Raw genomic sequence first — 18415 nt, 5'->3', positions numbered from 1 at the left:
ACAATCTTCTCTTCCTGGCCCTTACTGGTCAGAGGCTTCCTGGCCAGAGAACTGGCCCCTACTGCTGCCTGGACCCTAAGAAAATAAAGTTTGCAACTGGAGCTGAACTAGATGCTATATGCATCTAAAAGCGCTCCCTAAATTAATGTTATTTCATGTTCCCTTTTCAAAAGGTAACTTTAATTTTGTTCAGCTTTTTAATCAATATTGTTCTCAAATTGAATCACACAGGCTTGCAATTGACTCAGATGTAGTCTTAAAACCCAAAAAGGACCATTCTCAATGGCCACAAATCAAACCAAACATGAAAATGTCCTGAATCAAGGAAGTTAAATGAATTGCCCTTTGTATTCTGAGAAATGCAGAGAGATCTGTCTTAAGTGACCACTCAAGGGACAAGCAACAGCCTATTGCCAAGCAGAAGTGGCCTTTAATGAAATGTCAAATCTGGAAACCAAATTGGGATGCCTTGAAGCATGTGTTTAATGAGGGGTTGGCCTTGAAGAAGCAGAATAGTGCAGATGGCTCTGTAGGTTCAAAAACTATTGTTTTTTAATGACTTTGCATTAAATTTGTTTAGTTTAGAGGGGAAAAAAAGATGTTTTGCTGATGTCAAGCCCTGCAAAAACTCAACTTTGAATCTGTGAGTTAAGCTATATTTTGTCTTGAACTTCTTTTGGTGCATCAGCATAATTAAGAGAGATTTAGGAATGGTGCAACTGGCAACGGAAACTGCACACATTCAACTGCCTCCTTGGGGACGGATCAGACCAGTGCAACTGTATCTATAAACTCTACACTGCTAACAGCAGGCACAGCTTCTCCTTTCGTTGAGGAGGTCAGCCCTCTGTTTGGGAGATGGGAATATTTGTGAAGGTCTGAAAGGTCCTGCTCAAGAAATGAGGCAGGTCTGAAGTCTCTGAGGTCTCTCTTGAGAAGAGAGGCAGCTCTGAGTCTCACAGGCTCATTGAAAGAGAGTGGCCATGCATGTGAGCAACCTCATCTCTCTCAGGCTCTGGAATTCCTTCCACTTTGTGCATTCAGCCAAAAAGCCTTAATCTGCATTCATGTAAGAGCCACCACTTCCAGCTGCCAAAATTATAAACACAGAAGTGAACACATGGCGTTGAGGACATCTCTTACCTTTCTTCCCTGCTCTGTCCAACACAGACCCTGCCCCCGTACCGGGGAGCAGGGTTGCTGCAGGATCGCTGGCGGACCTGAAAGCCAATCCCGCAGGAGGTGCTACACGGGGCCCAGGAAGACCAGGGTGTCCAAGCACCATTTCTAACAAAAGAGGTAAGAGAGAACAGAGTATGGGGGTGACCTAATGGTCTGCCCATGTCATGCCGTACTTAACAACAAAACACATAAGGCACTGATGAGGGAATCATTGAACTCATTGGAGAAGAGATGATTCATTTCAACCAGACTTTACATCAGCAGAGATCTAGAAAAGGGAGTTTCAAACATGCTTAGCATTGGCCTAACTTTCCTCCCATTGAAGTCTCTAAGAGTTGGAAAGGAAGAGAATGAAGCCAATGCTGAATGATTTTGAAAATGCCTCCTAGGATTTGCTGAGCCACAGTGTGGTTGCTGTAACTCTCACTGACTATTCCCCCATTATCTCTCCCATGTCTCATAACCCTCCTTTTCTGAACCAATGGCTGAACCAATGGCTGATCCCAAAGTTGTATCTCCTGGACTCTTCTGCACACAGAGTGCAGGTTTTGAGGCTTATGAATGCCAGTTGTGCCAAAGGATGTAAAAAACCCTACCCTCTGCTAATTCAGCAGGTGTTGATGCTTTAAATCTCTTGCAGCAATACTACTGCCAGCTCCCATGGTTTTATCACAAACCTTGTAATATTTGGTGTTTTCCTAGAGCCTTCAGCATTGAATCCTATTAAATGGAAATCTCAAATTTCATTAAAAATAACAATAATTACTTCTAGCTTTCATGGTCGTCTGCAGACATCACTGTAGTGTGACCTTAAATCTGTGGAAACCAGAAGGGAATTAAGAGCTCAGAGGCAGGATCGAGTTTCATGGTTTAATGAGTGATCACATCTCTGCTGAGCAGTGGTAACTTAGCCTCAAGCAAACGTGATGTAAAGCCCCTTAGTTCACACCTCAGCAACAGAGATGTTGGCGACTGCTCTGTGCCTCGCTCCTGCGACAGGCTGAGCACGTGCAGGCGGCCAGCTCCTGCGACGCTGCTGCCATGTGGTAACTCAATTGAGTGCTTACCCGGAACCCAATGCTTCATCTTTAAAATCTTGCATTTATTAAAGCTCACCTTCCCCTGATTTGGCAGCACTACTGAACCTGGGAGCAGGAGAGGAGAAACTGTATCTCATCTCTTCTGTGCTGCAGGTTTCATTTCATACGGAGCCAGTGGCAATGTTCTGTCTTACAGAACTGTCTAATCTTGACACTCCACTGCCTTAAGCCAAAAAAATTTCATTTTGGGGGGGATTTTTATAAAGAAAAACCTTTCTAAAAAGTCTAGTCAAAAAACAATTCAGGTGCTCTCTGGTTCTTGAAAGCTAAGCTCAAAAACAGATGTTAATTTTCAAAGCATTTACTGAACTAATAACACTGCTGGCAAGAAGTATTTTCTGGCATAGCACCAATAAGGGCAGAGGATGAAAGTTAAAACCCACATTGCCCTTCACAGTTTTTGTACTTGTTATCAACTCTTGCCTGTTCTTGGCAGCTTTATTTCAGAACCCTGTTAGATATTTCTCCCCTCCTCCTCTTGTTCTCTCATCCCTCTCCCTCCCTTCCCTTCTCCCACCCCAAACAAGGTCAAAGAACAAGAAACTAACTTATATAAAAATCCTACTATTCCATCTTATTCTGCCATGTTTTAATCCACCTACTACCTCCCCACTCCTTAACCCAAAAGTGAGATTATATGTTAAATCACAAAAAGAAAAAAATGAATGGAAGGTTGCTGTTACTGCAGCAAAAAGGGAAAGTAATTTTGATTAAAAATTCCTCAAAAAAAACAGCAATTCTTGGCACCTATTTGTGTTTCAGGATTTTTAACAGAAATAAAGACACTTTCCATCTTCAGATCTCCAGCTTTCTAACAGAACTCATCTTTAAGCATCCTGCTCCCTCTTTGCAAAAAGAAATCTCAATACCATATGAAGTCAATTAAAGGAAATTTGAGGGCTGAGGCGGATGTAGGATGACCAGATGTCTCTATTTCTCAAACCATGCTGTTTTCCTATGTCTTAAGATTGAATAATCTATTTTTCATCCCCTTCTTAGATGCTGTTCCTGCCTCTTTTGCCATCAGAGCAGTGCTGAGAAACCCATCCCACTGGCACGCTTTCCATTTGCCACTGACATAAAAGCCTGCCTGGGGAAGGCTCTGCTCAGCCCATGGTGGCAGCACAAGGGGAGGAATGATTGCACGCCTTTTGGGCGGCACAGCCCACAAGTGGAAGGAGAGATGCCAATTCAAACATGCGTATTGCTGAATTTTTGGTGCCAAGACCAGCACTGATCTCTAGGGAGGAGTCAAGAGACAGCTGTCCTTAATGACATGAACGATTATGAAGAAGATAAAGTAGATTAAAAACTGTATTGACCCAACATTTACCAAAATATTGGCTGGCCCCACCCTGGTTAAGTAGTGCTTACACTATTGCATCATGTTTCCTTGAGTCATGACATGAGGTAGTCTGAGGGTAGCGGGGTAACATGGACACAAGACACCGTGGCTATGTTTGGGCACCTGACTGGAGAGACATTTAGCTTCCATAGCGCTCAAGCATGAGCTTTGGGCTTCCCTGGAAAGGCAGTGCTTCGACACAAGCTGAGCTACCTGCGTTGTTTAAGCACCGTCCCCGGCAGGCATGCCTCCTAAGCGCTGCTTGCTGCCAGATGATGATCTGCTGCTTTCACCTAGCCAGCGTGCTGCAGACAGTTCACAGACTCACAGGACAAGGCAAGCAAGCCTTGCTCAGAGCTAGGCCCTGTCTTTTACAAGTGTTGCTCTGAAGGAGCTCTGCTCGTTTTTGGCAATGCTACCTCAGAATATAAACTCCAAAAAATTACGAGCTTACTGGATTTTTTTAGCTTATAGTTGTTCAGTTGGCTAACTACCTCTGCCTTACTCCCCTCCTCCTGATGGGTCACTGTACAGTTGAGGGAAACCGAGGCACAGTGTAGGGGAAGTTAATGTGTACACTAATTGGGGTGCTTATCTTCCAAGAGCCCTGGCTTGAAGGCCCTCTCTCAGAGCTCTTGGGCTCCTTATTTTTTCACTGACTTCAACCTGGACCTCACATACCTCTGTGTGGCTGGGATACACCACCATGGTCACAGAAACACAAGGAAGGATCTAAGCTGTGGACAGACAACTTTTGTTCCCTTCCTACAAATCACAAAGGTACCTTGAGCAATTTGCGACCTCGATCCTGGCCCCTTCGCAGCCGCGACCCCCACAGCGAGGACGAGGGCTGTCACATGAACGTGACCTACACATACAGGAGCCTGTGCTGTCCCCATCTGAATGCTCACACAGTTGCCATGGGGACCAAGGCCCCAACCTTCCATTTGTTGTCAGGTTTTTCACCTAATTTTAAAAGAGAAAAGGTCATTAATACCAAGTTTACATTTCTGGAGACAGCCCCACAATAGAAATGCCAAACAAAGCTGCTGGCAGGATTAGGATGCAGCTTAGATGGGAGCTGTCTGTGCTTGTAAGCAGGATTCAAAACAGAGGGTTGTTTTCAGACAATGCCACATCAATATTTACCCTCCAAATTCCGCCCCGCATACCTAACGTGTGCGCACAGGCAGCCGAGTCGACCCAGCCAGCACCACACCAGGCACAAGCATCCATCTGCCATACCACAAAACCACCGTGCTCCCTCGTCCCACACTGCACAGCTTCAGCCTTTCAAGCAACACAACAACAGCCGGTGTGGACTGTCCCCACGCGTTTATGCTCCTGCCTCTGCAGCGCTTGGGACTGACCGCTCCTGCAGAACGTCTTCCGAGTTAGCATTCGCATAACCATAGCAACCAGCTGAGACCGGGGCCTTGCTGAATTTGGCCCCTGGGGCCTCGCTGAATTTGGCCATGTCCAAACACACAGTAAGAACTGGCTCCCTTTCTAAAGACAACCATAGCCTAAATGGCTAAGCTGGGTGAAGGATAGAAAGTGAAGGAGATGGTGGTGACTAGAATTAATGCTGAGGATCACATAGTGGGCTAAAGAGCAAGAATTTATCTCAAGGCGATTTATAGACCAGACCACACTGCTATCTGTTTCCTCTGCCCTTTTGCTTCATGCCTGTACAGCCCTGGCCAGGCTGGGGCTTGAGCTTCCTGTGCACTGCAATGAAGAAATAAAAATACGGCATTCCTGGCAGAGCAGAAGCAAGAGAAACAGAACTATTTCAGCCCAAGATTGGTGAAAACCTTCCAGGAGATAGGGTGTCAGAGCTTGCTTCCCTGTGCCTTGTTTTAACCAGTGCTGCTAGGCAAGCCCCAAGCCGAGGGCGGGGGGAGGGAGCTGCTAGGACCCTCGCAGCCCAGGCTGACTCTGAGGAGGCGAGTGCTGCCAGCTCCTCCCGGGATGGCTCCCAGGCCACCGCTGCCTTCTCACGCCCACTCCACCACTGCTGCAAAATCCAGCAACTGCCAGCACCATGTCTGGGGAGGCTGCCCTGAACGCCCCTGCGCCGCCTTCCCCTCTGCTCCTGGCTTCAGAAACACAAGGCAGAAGACATGCACGCTGGCCCTGCCGGGCTATGGCTATTCCCTTGCTACAGCGCAGTGCCGCGATGCTCTCTCCCCCGCTGGCTCCCTCCGTCCTCCCCACCCCATGTCCCAAAGTGCTGGGCCTCGCCGGCGGGATGGCATGGATGGCAGCTGCCTGCAAGTGGCTCATCCCCACTGGTGTTACCCAGGGGGTGGTGGGATGCTCAGCAGCTTTGGTAAAACCACTGGCAAAGGCAATACTGGACTTGGCGTCGGTGTTGCGTGCAACGAAGGGTGAAGAAAGGAAGAGGCTGGAGCTCTGGCGAACAGTCCTGGCCCCAGATCTGAGCCAGCTACTGCTGACAAACCCCATTGTGCCATGCTTCACTGAGCTCTGCGGTCAGCAGGATCAGTCCCCTGGGCCGTCCCCGGGGGGAATTATTTCTCCTGCTTTACAGATAAGGAAATGGAAGCACATAGAGGATGCAAACTTGCGCGGGAGCCACGCAGGGAGCCAACCACCGCCACGGGAGTAGTGCTTTCGCACACTCATCCTCTGAAACACTCTGTGCTTATTCTCCAAGTCTGGCACTATGTTAAACACTCACAATGCACCTCTGGTGGGCTGTCACCTTCCCCTCTCACCCATCTACAGCCGTATCAAAAATATGCAGCAGTGGCATGGAAGTAATTTAGATCTGTTACTGCGCTCATCAGGCTGTAGTCGGGGAGTTTCAAGCATCTGTTGTAAACCTTTGTTTGCAATAGATTATCATGTCATCGTAAAAATTTGCTCTGGGCTGCAGGTTACAAGGCAAGATGCCCAGAGAAGAGAGCACTGAGTTTTGCTGTTGTTGTTGAATTTGTTGTTTAAAACATGCATGCAGTCAAAAATCAATGCAGTTGGGTTGCTAGAAGTCGGGGCGGGGGGGAATAAAAAGAACTACTTTGAGATATTTAATACTAGATTTTTATCTCCTTTTTCCTCCTGCCTTACAAAAGTCATAATCCAAGTATTGGATCATTTCTATTCATTTTTGAGCCAGAAAGCCTTGCTGATTCCAGCAGGGAGTTCTGTTCAGAAATCAATGGTATGATATGGCCCGTGGCTTCAATTAAAAAAAAAAAAAAAGCTGACAAATAATTATTGGCTCATAAGTGATACTGGGAAGCAACCCAAAAATTAAACAAATAAGCAGCCATAACTGAAATGCTGAGATTTATAAACATGTCACGTTGTGAGTGTGGGAAGTTTTTATACTTAAGAAATTACACATGGACTATTTTTCCATCTTTAAATTCCTAAAAATATCTTCAAAAGAGCAAACTTGGGAAGTGGGATAAAACCCCATATGCATTGATCTTTTTCAGGAATATCTTTACAAGGCAAATCCTTTGTAGCCAACACAGTTCCCATCAGAAAGACAGGACATCTTTAAAAACATCTGTGATCAAATGCCCTTCTCTCACCTGACAATATTACCAATTCTGGAGTTCTCATATTTTCTAGACTGCCGTACTCCCACCAAAGGCATCACCTTTTCATTTCTTCCTTGTACCATCTCAAGGCTCAAGTGTAGGATCTAAAAATTCAGACTGACCATTCCTAGCCCCTGCTGCCAGGATATTTTCAATGTTTATTCTGATATTACAGATCAGGCTAGAAGCAGTCCTTGTTCTTTCGATTCATCTATGCTTCCTCTTAGGATTTAGATGTCAACTGCTTATAACTTTGCCAAGCTTCAGTTACATCAGCGGGAAGTTTCCATGTTGGCTCTCTGATAGAAACTGAAAATTCTTCCAAAGTTTCAGTCAAAATATTTCAAACATTTCTAAAATCAAATCTAGGAAGAAAGAATGTCCATAAGCAGCAACCTTTTCATTGAAACAAGCTAGTGTTCAGAGCAAGGAACTGAACTTTATGTACTTTTTGCAATTTCCATGAAAATTGATTCAGATCTGTCTAGGGTATAAAATCCCTGGGAGGTGGGGAGGAAAATTCAGTTTTCAGAGACTCATAGATTTTGATCTTGACTTGGATCTGAAGTCTTCTCTGTGCACTGGGCATGCTCCAGTCTGGGCCAGAGCAGGATTATGCCAGAGACCGCAGCTCTGAGTGGCTGAGCCCACGTGAATTGAGGGCAGGTTACAAGTCTGCTAGACACCCTAAAAAAGGAGTGGGGAGACTGGCACTGATTAGCAAAAAAATGTGGTAGCATTGAGCAGATGCTAGGTGACTGAGATAGGGGCTTGCTGGACACACAGAGTGGGACTGGGATGAAAACCTGTGAGGAAGACGCATCACATGGCTCGGGATAAGGAGGACTGTACACTTCTTTGGAAATACTCAATTCCTGACTTGCCAACTGCCATCAACAGTGACCCCATGAGCTTGGCTAGTGGAGTTTGTTAGTCGAATCTAAAGTTCCTTTCCTGCTGGTGGCTCATGTTGGCATCAGTATGATATTATAAAGTACAATGTGGCTTTTCTTCACTTTTCCTGAAACCAAAAAGCACCTCACTGCCTTCTCCCAAGTCTAAGAAGAAACAGCACGCAATCACGTATTCAGGACTCACTGATATGACACATGCACATACAGGGAAAAGAGCAGCAGCATGTGCAATTTGTGTCCTATCATTTCTTACTATTAAAATGTTTGACACTGCAACTTCAGCAACAAACCTTTAGGAGTTCTGGGTGTTACCTGCTAATAACATATATTAACTATTGCCCAAGGTACTATATTTCCCAAGGTACTATATTAACACTGTATGATTAACCCTCTATCTAAGGTCCCTTAATATTAAAACCAGAGAGCGGGAATCTGTGGTACAATGTAGTGCTGTACAAAGATGTTCAGGCTAGCTCTGAACTAGCATGTTTGCACAAGAGCAGCAGTTAAGTTGTGTTAGTGTTGTGGTTGACTCACACAAATGCCTGGCCCCTGTAGGATATAATTCAGTAATATGCCAGTTCTGGCTTTGAAAGTTGCTGCATGCCAGTCTCTCAGCTGTGCCAGGACATCTGTTTGTGGGCTAGGCTGCAGAAGAACTCACTGACATTATCTGGGTTAGGAAAGGTTTATTTGGGAGGGGTGCTTTTAATCTACGCCATGTCACACTTGAGTGTGATCTCACATACAGCTGTACCAGCACAGCTGAGCGCCTGGTGCTCAGCCCAGGAAAGTGGGGTGAGAAAAGCCAGGACTTCTTAAGACAGTAACTCATCCAACTGAACTCCCAGACAGGCCTTTTTCAAGAGTGAAATTTGACATTGGGTCACTGCAGTCCCCTACCTTTCCAGTGGCTGTTTGCATATGCTGCCCTAGACTCTTGCCTGGGTTGACCGCAACCTTTATACTGCACTGAACATAAGGAACATACTTGGATATTGCTGATGTAGATGCTTAAAAGAGCCATCCCACTCCATGTCAGAGGTGAATTCATTCCAGCAAGGGGCAGAGGAGAAAGAAAAATGAAGCACTTGCATGTGAGTTTTAAACAGCTTGGCAGCCTGTCAGGCTAAGAGCACAAGGCAGATGTGTGCACCAGAATGAGAGCACCTAGATGGAAAATAATCTACAATGGACATGCTAAAACAAATGTAAAACTACCATCTCAAGAACAGCCAAAGCTCCTGAATATTCTGCGCTGGATTTTTATGACCTTGAAACAATGATCTGGAGTAGCCTGTTCCCTAGTGTGCACCACAGCAGACATGTTCAAACTAGAGGATTAACACCTCACACACCTATCAACAGACACAGGCATTAAGCAGGATGAGATAACAGCATGGGCAATCAAGAAGCACTGCATCCCAGTTCAACACAGGAGGGTTATAAACACACAAGCCTCTGAATCCAGCAGTGAAAAACTTAAGCCTGCCAAGCTGAGGATGGATTGAAGTAATGACTAATATTTCCTGGGAAAATATCTAAGAAGTAAGGAAGATAAGGGGAATAAACATCCCAGCACCTCCAGACAGAAATAGCATACTGAAGATATAACCCCTCCAGTCCTGTCTCTATCTAATCTACTGAACTTAGCAGTATTAACATGCTAATTGATGTTAGATAATAACGATGGACATTAATGAGAATTTCTCCTCCCCTTCCACTCCCCTCCCAATTATTTAACAAGACAGGTTTTCCTCCCCAGCCACTTTGCAGGTACAGTTCAAGCAGCATGAATTAAATTTGTCCAGTCAGCTTCTGGGCATCACAGCCAGGAACTGGATATGGTTATAAGAGGAGGGTGGGTGGGTCGGAAGGCAGCTGGAGAGCTAATTCAAACTGATTCAAGCAGAGATACTTTTTTTTAACTGCTGTATCTCATGGAGACCAGGGCAAGCAAAGACGACCATCTTCTTGAAATATCACATAGATTCTGTTTAGAGCATGGAGACACCAAATATATGTGTTTGCTCCAAAACGGGCATCCCAAAGCAAGCATTCAATCCTCCTCATGCCCACCCATGCTTCAGTCTGCTAAACTGAGGTTAGAACTAAACACTCTTTTTCTCACGCTCCTTGTCTTGGATACACTCTCCCCTTCCCTCTTGCTCTCCAGTATGTACTGCATCTTTTTGTTCCCTCTGCAAACCATCCATACATGCCCTGTTTCTCTGCTGCTCCCTAAATGCCTATTCCTGCCAGTGCAACACTTCTTCACCAGCATTGTCTCCTGGGCCCAGCTCAGGGATCCAAGAGGAAAATGAACTGGATGCTGCCCCAGGATGCTGTACATCAGCTATTCCATTTTCCCTGAGTGGCAGGGAAGCCAAGGAAATGGTGCAGACAGTGGAGAAGACCTGAGAAAGCTCAAGTTTCATCTGGGGCTTACACAGTTCTCAGCAATAACCCAGCAGCATTATCCAATCTTCTTAAGGCATGGTGGGCATGAGGAGGACTGAATGCTTGCTTTGGGATGCCCTTTTTGGAGCAAATACATACTCTAAACAAGTGGTTGTGCACAGATATTAGAGGAGGTGTGTACCACTGGGCTCTCCATGCTTTCCTAAGCCAGCCCTCATCAGGCTGCCACACACTCACTTTCTGTCTCTCTTCTACACACACATACACACTCACACACCAGTGTATATGAAATATTTCCACTCCTTCCACTTACTGGGCACTCAGTAATATTTTGAGTCCACAGGCTCATGTTGGAGCTGTCCTCAATGGTGGTGCATCGCTTCTGCTTGTTATCCCAGCCGCAATAGGGGTCTCTGGCTCCTAGGCATTCCCTGCATGTGCAAAGAGAAAAGATTAAAGCTCTTTAAGACTGTCTAGCTGTAAAGACACATATTCAACTATAGTGCTTGTATATGACAGCTGTCAACTGCACCGAGGCTCAGCAGAAGAAACAATTTCTTCTAAGCACAGGTTTACCTGCTTGGAAGGGGAGAACAGCTGAATAGAAGGGTGATAGGACACAAAGCAAATATCACTTGTAGAAGCTGTAGATTAAAAATCAGTTCACTGATTCACTTTCACTCTCCAAGGACTAGGGAAAGAAAATGACTTTACAAATTTTAGTCAAAGAACACTTGTCATTGAGATATCTTTGTGCCTCCATGTAATCACTCAGCAGGCCAAATCTCACACAAAGCAACCTCTGTGAGTATGTTTTCTGACACTGTGTCCATCCAAAGGGGTTAGACAAGCAGAATTAGCCAATGGACCAGTAATAAAGGCTTTCTATTAGTCTTGGCCTTTGCTGGAACAATGGTTTCATTTATAATCCCAACATCAAGATGTCAGTTTGGAAAAGTCACAGCAGAACATTATTTCTAAGCTTTTGGCTGCTTTGAACACTGCTGTATTCATTTTCCTCCTGAATCCATATTTACAGGCTAAGTGTGTGTTCCCAACATGTGAGCTGCTAAAGAAAAATAACCGCTAAAGAGAGGTCAGTCACAGAATTAGTCTGTACCGATAAAATTCAGCTGTATTGGTTGTTCCCATGAGCTGCTTTCAAATTGTTAATTTTCCTTAAGAAAACATAACAGTACAAGCCACATCATGCACGTGTTAGTGAAAGTCAAAGAAGAGAGGTCTAAACCTAAAAAGATTCACTACACAACTTTTTATTCCAATGATCCATTCTCTTCTATCACACAAAAGGCTGACAGGATCTTTCCAAAAGTCTCAAATGATTTGAAAACTTCCAATTAGATAGCAGCAAGGGACCAAGGGGAAAAATTCAGTTCAAGAAGCTAAACAGGAGAGTAATAAAATTTATTCTAAGGGTAGGTATCAGTATGATAAATGAAACATTAAAAAAAAAAAATAAAATGCAATGAGATGTGAACTGTTCCCTCCCAGAAATCTTTGAAATCCTATTAGCCTGTAATCAGCCACAAATGAAAAAGCAAGTCCCTTAAGCACAGCTGAAAACACTCTATCAGTCTGTACTGACTCCACAGTGATTTGCCCAAAGTAAACCCTAGATTGTTTTGCTGTCTGGTACCCATTGATATATATATATACACACACACACACACAAAAACACAGAGGCACACGTGTATGTATTTATATTTTAATTATGAGTTTCCAGTTTGCTCCAATGTGGCAGTTCCTATGTTTCCTCTACTAAAGACTTCACACACAGACTTGTAAGGAACATAACTTTATCTTTCATGCTTTAGGAGTGTAGTTAAAATGACTGTCTCTACTACATTTTTCCTTCATCTGCTTCAACACACCCAAGGAAAAGGCAAAGATGATTTTGTCCCAGCCCCAGGCAACAGAACATCAAATATTTGCCTAGAAAAGACTCAGGATCCTCAGTCCAAGGACCCAGAAGGGACGTGTGCTGCTTTGCTCATTATTCTCGCTAAGGACCCCCATCCTGCTGTTTTGGCAACCCACACCGCCCTCATCCATGCAGTGGGGCTGCCGCCATGTCCAGAGCTGCCTTTGCCGCCCAGCAGCCCCTCAGCAAGGGCAGCACCAGTTAATTTTGGAGCAGACACTGAGGCATCTGCCCACCCTCTCAGTAAGGGAGGAAACTGGGCAGTTTCTAGAGAGAAGAGTAAGAATGAGAGAAGCAACAGGGGAGAGGGGAAAGAAAAAAGGCCCTGTTTTTAGTTAGAGAGCCTTTTGGTCAGGCTTTCAGACCCTGACATGGCATACATGCTATTGTTTCCAACTGCACGAAGCCATTTCAGTGGGCACCCAGAGAGCTGAGAGAGGTCATTGTAATTCATAACAGGGAAGGCTGTTGTGAGCATCACCCTGTTATGATACACATTTTCTCTGAATTTAATTTATAGGAAAACATGTGCTGCATAAATTCAGGAAATAATCTCCATATGTTCTGTGCCGCAGCCCTCGGCCCCTCCGCAGGCTGCAATACATCCCGGTTAGGCACTGACCGCTCTGCTGGCACTGTCATAACGTACAGCTGAGAGCGGCGAGCTACAGATCCCTGCCGGTGCGCCCGGTGCCCCACAGCCAGCGGTCCCCTGCCGCTGACCCCCAGCTGACGGGCCCTCAGTAACCGAGCTGCAGAGCCGCCAGAAGGCCACGATGCCGGGCCCCGGCAAAAGCCCGGCACGGCACTTGCTGGTCGGGAGCTACGGCCATCGCGCACCCCATCTCTGCGCTCTGCATCCTGGGTGTAATGAATTCCTACCCAGCCCGGGCTCCGCTGGGTTGCCAAAACGCGCACTCTATAGTTTAGCAACCATCAAAGCCTGGGACTTCTCCCCATCTGACAGCAGGCTCTCCAACCATTCGAAATCTAAAAACAAAATAGCTATGCTGTCTGCCTCCTTCCAGGACGCGGAGCCCGCTCATCTGCCTCAAGTCTGGTGAGAAACCTATTACATCAGCTGACAGCGATACACTTAAGGGTGTGGAGGAATGTATTTACTTACACACAATTTGCTCCATGGTTTTTTTCCTTTTGTAGGCAGGAAAAGCATTACAATGTGCATTACTGCATGAGAAACAACATTTCTGGCAAATACTTTAAGTGAACACTTCAAAATCCACCCTAATTTATATCCTTACAATATCTTTAGAATATATATCCTTATTTATGTCATTAGAAGATAAAACCACACCAGCAAACACACACCAAAAGACAAATATAAGTATGCATACATGAACACACAGATCAAAATGCTTCAGAAATATGCTGTCATTCTTAGCAGGTCAGGCACCATGGTGTGAAAAATGTAAAGATATATCAGCATTTTCCTGTGCCCAGAACACAAAATAAATGTTTATGTGTAAATACCATTTCGTATTATGATACTGCTGAAAAGTCTCACACAGGCTGGGGGACCCGAAGCCTCGCAGGGCAGTGTGTAAATACTGTGAAATAAGATACAAAGGAGTTTACATGCTATAATGAAATTCTGATGTTTCAAAGGCAATGGGACTTCTGCCACTGGCTCAGTGGGGCCAGATTTCATACCATACATACAGGGAACACCACACTTAGGTCTCCTTGGCAGCAGGCTGGGAATGCCTCAAGGAACTAATGACACACTATCGTCTCCCATCATAATTCACACAGGTAGAGGGAACCCATTATCCCAGAAGACTACCCAAGCATAGCAGGTTAACACTGGCTATATTAATGCTAATGACTTAGTTAATGAAATCCCACAAAGTGGGATGCTTGTGGAAGTAAGATGGTGATGATACCACATGGTCCATTCCCCCAGTTCTGCTCTGGCCATCTACTAACTGTAGCGTATTCAGTGAGGACGCACAATACCTCTTGATGGATACCTAAAAGGTTGGATTTATTATGTCAGGGCATTACTATCAATAGCGATTTTCTTTAATACATTGCCTGACAATAAATGTCTTATCTGAGGCATAAAGGCATACACTGAAAACGCTCAATTGAAAAACAATTCCATTTGTATCTCCTATTCAAGGTGATTTTTTTTCTCTGGTTCCTTGTTCTCACTTACCAAGGACATTTGCATGAATATAAGATCTCACTCATAAAGAGCTCACCTGCTGCCGGCTGTTTGGGAGCTGTAAGCCTCCCTGTTGTTGGCTGTTGCAGTCACTGTTATCCCAGCAGTGATCTGGGATAACACAAAGGCTTAAGACTCTGCAAGTGGAGCACTATCCACAGTCCACTGAAGTCAATGGAAACTCTTACCTATGACTCAAAAGAGTTTTTATGGGGCCTTTGAAGCCTGGCGGTGCTGAGCCTTCACTAATAGCACGTGCTGTAAAAAGGCTTCTGCTTCCAAGATGCTGGTCCTGCCCAAGATCTCCTTTTTTTGTAATAGCCCGAATTACGTCTTTCAGAATCTTCATTAAACATCTGTAGTTGAAAAGTTTTTCATTCCCACTTTAATTTGCTCTAGGTCTAGATAACTTCATCTTTTGGTCATTTTTCCCTGAGAGTTAAAAAGTTTTAGACTGTGTAATAAATGGATCACCAAATCAATAGAACCAGACCCAAGAGATCAGGTTTTGACAGATCAAAGGAAAGAAAGAATTACTAGACCTTCTTCCCATTCTTATGACCAGACAGGAGACTAAAAAACATGCCATTTTGTACCACCAAAAGCCACAAAACTGTCATCCAGAGCATTCACACTGAAGGACTCTGCTCTTTTCATCTGCCAGGATGTGTTTACTCTCCCAGTTTTTGTTCCCTCTCATTTAATTTACCTCTTTCTCACTCCTTTTTGATGACTATAAGCACCCAGGAATGGAATGACAGGATGTGATGATTTGCAGAGGCAGGTCTCTAGACCCAAAGACTGAGAAGCTCCCTTCCTAAATTGTGTTTGCTCACAAAACTGTGCCACTGCACCAGGAGCGGGTTCTGCATTTTTGCTGATGAGTTTGGAACCTGCAGTGAACATCACATTCGGCAGAGCGCTGCGGTAACTGCCATAGCACCTAGTCCTTTAAACCCCCACAGGCACCACCAGTGAGCTCATCAGAGGCACAGAGATAGCAGCGCTATCAACTGGTGTGGTGCCAACATTTATAAGCCTGATCCTGCAAGGCACTGAGCAACCTGCTCCCATCTGTGCTCAGCATCTCAGGAGCACGGGCAGCACAACAGTTCACCTCGCTCTTTCTGGGGAATAAGACCTCAGGATTTCACGCTGGTTTGTTGCACTCTTCCAGCAGTTAACTGCGAGGGAACAGCCATTTGCAGGCAATAAGGGGGTTTTAGCCGTGTCTGTTAGTTGCAAGCATGAGGCTGTGTTTGGCAGACAGACATTTCCTGACAAGGTTAGCTTACTGTCCCATTGCTATCAACCTGTGGAGAGGATGAACTAAACAAATAATCATATTAGCTTCCAGCCAACCAAATCATAATTACTGACAACCTCAATAGCCTGTGCAAGGAAGAGCAGACTTCTGTCTTCCCTGAAGCCAGATGGCATGAAAAGAGAAGAATAAGAATCAAAAGGATGTTTGTGACTTAAGAAAATAAGATTAGAAAGAGAAAAAAAGCACCAGACCTTCAAACAATCCCTCTAATTTTGATACCTTTAAAAATTCAAACTGCAGAGATGAGTTAGTGATCTGTACAAATCCATTATCTTTCCCCACTGAGAAGAGAAGCCAAGTGGAACTGAGCTGCTTTAGTCAGACGCTGGTCAAGTAGCGGCTTCATTTCTCAGCTGGTGAATAGAACATATTCCATGCCAGATGCTGCTGCCCATTCCTCAAGACAAGGAGCCACGTACTTCAATAGGCAATTAATAGGGCTATTTGTGGAGCAGGGCAGTACTCAGGAAGAGCGTACTACAGCTCACCGGTACCATCACTGTGAGGGCTACAGTTGATGCTAATCTGGACAGACAAGGTTCGGTATTTTGGCATTTGATACTGGACGTAGAGGCAGAGAAGCTGAAGTGTGCGTGTGTTGTGTACGTGTGTAATTTATCACCCACATATGCTTAGCATCAGTGAATGCTGCTCTACACATGATTTGTTTTCAATGCATAAATTAAAGCCATGGTGTAAAACAGCCTCTAAAACTGAAGTCCATTTGTGAGCCAAACACATGTAACTTATTTGAAAGAAACAGTGCACAGACAGGATTTTCAGAGGCAGTTTCACCTCGTTTTGCTTTCCACATCAGGGACCTTGGCTTACTAGTTTCCACCTCCTGCCCTACCATTTTCAATATCACTTTAGTCGATTGTGGTTTATAGATTATGGCCTCGCACAATCTACACAACAAACTATGCCATTTTTTATTTTCTGACATCCCATTCCATCACCTTTTAGCAACACTGTCTTCTTTATTGGATAGGTGTTTATTTTTATTTTTAAAGCTGTGAAATAAAACAACATTGCATTTATTCAAATATGAAGATTAATGCCATCCTGAGAAAAAAATCTGATTAAATCTGGATTTATGTTTACATCGGTAAAGCAGGTTATTAAAAAAAATGAGTAAGTGTTCCTTCACAAACACTATTAGAAACTTCTGTCACTGTGCCAAACAAAACTGACCTCTAATAAAAACAGAAGTACAGAGGGCCTCTGACTACCAGTGATGGGATCAGCCATCCACAAGAAAGCTTCGATACTATTAAATTCCTAATGAAAGGAATTGCCAGAAGGAATTCCTGAATGCGGGGCATGTTTGTCTGGATTGCAAAGCACAACTGTTTCCTAGCTTTTGAGCCTTAAGAAAACATGCCCCCCAGGGCTGCCATATGGAAAGAGGCAGAGGGGACTAGACGTCCTTTTGGAAAGGCAGCTTGGGCAAATCAGTGCACTCAAGTGTTATTCCCTGTCTCTGCCCTGTGTCAGTCAGTGTCTGGAGGCGGCTGTCAGATTAAGATGCGCTCTGCTCCCGTGTTTCTGCTCTGTGGTTGCAGGTCTGAGACTTCTGTGTGAACATAGCAAATTCCTGTAGTCTGGTGGCGTAGGTGGATATGGGAAAAAGGGTGGTTTAGGCAAGAGCAAATCCACTACAAGGGACACAGGTGTTTTACATAGCCTCTGCAAGATGCTGATGATTTAAGAATGCAAATTATGCTAAAATGGGAACTTAGGAAGGGAAAGAAAAGTGCAAAGGCAGAAAACTTAGAAATGCGAGTGATCATAAAGAAACCTGAAAACAGTCTACAGTTGTCATCCAGGCTGCACAAAGTAATCCATATTCAAATAGCTCCTTTGTGAAATTTGGGTTTTGTTAATGTCCTGGTTTCAGCCAGGGTAGAGTTAATTTTCTTCATAGAAGCTAGCGTGAGGCTATGTTTTGGATTTGGGATGAGAAAATGTTGATAAGGTGCTGATCTTTTGAGTTGTTGCTAAGTACTCAAGGACAGTCCAGCTTCTCATGCTGACCTGCAGCGAGCAGGCTGGGGGTGCACGGGAAGCTGGGAGGGGACACAGCTGGGACAGCTGACCCAGGCTGGCCAAAGAGATATTCCATACCATATAACGTCATGCTCAGGATATAAAGCTGGGACGAAGAAGAAGGAGGGGGTGGAGGGACGTTCGGAGTTATGGCGTCTGTCTTCCCAAGAAACCATTACGCGTGACAGAGCCCTGCTTCCCTGGAGATGGCCGAACCCCTGCCTGCCCATGGGGAGTGGTGAACAAATTCCTTGTTCTGCTTTGCTTGCGTGCGCGGCTTTTGCTTTATTTATTAAACTGTCTTTATCTCAAACCATGAGTTTCCTCACTTTTACTCTTCCAATTCTCTCCCCCGTGCCACCGTGGGGG

At 44.8% G+C, this 18415-nt stretch overlaps 1 protein-coding gene across 1 annotated transcript in view; it reads right to left on the bottom strand.

The window, feature by feature from the left end:
* SEMA5B (semaphorin 5B) overlaps window positions 1-18415 on the bottom strand; it is a gene marked incomplete at its 5' end in the record, with an annotated part of 139886 nt that overhangs the window by 29890 nt on the left and 91581 nt on the right. Inside the window, 3 exons of the mRNA XM_082001596.1 lie at window positions 1144-1287; window positions 4412-4593; window positions 10854-10971. Coding sequence (XP_081857722.1) covers window positions 1144-1287; window positions 4412-4593; window positions 10854-10971 — 444 coding nt within the window. The remainder of the gene's footprint in view (window positions 1-1143; window positions 1288-4411; window positions 4594-10853; window positions 10972-18415) is intronic.

This window comes from Phaethon aethereus, assembly GCF_964289735.1.
Source record: "Phaethon aethereus genome assembly, chromosome: 6".
Classification (NCBI taxonomy): Eukaryota; Metazoa; Chordata; class Aves; order Phaethontiformes; family Phaethontidae; genus Phaethon; species Phaethon aethereus.
This window is presented reverse-complemented; position numbering and strand designations above follow the sequence as displayed.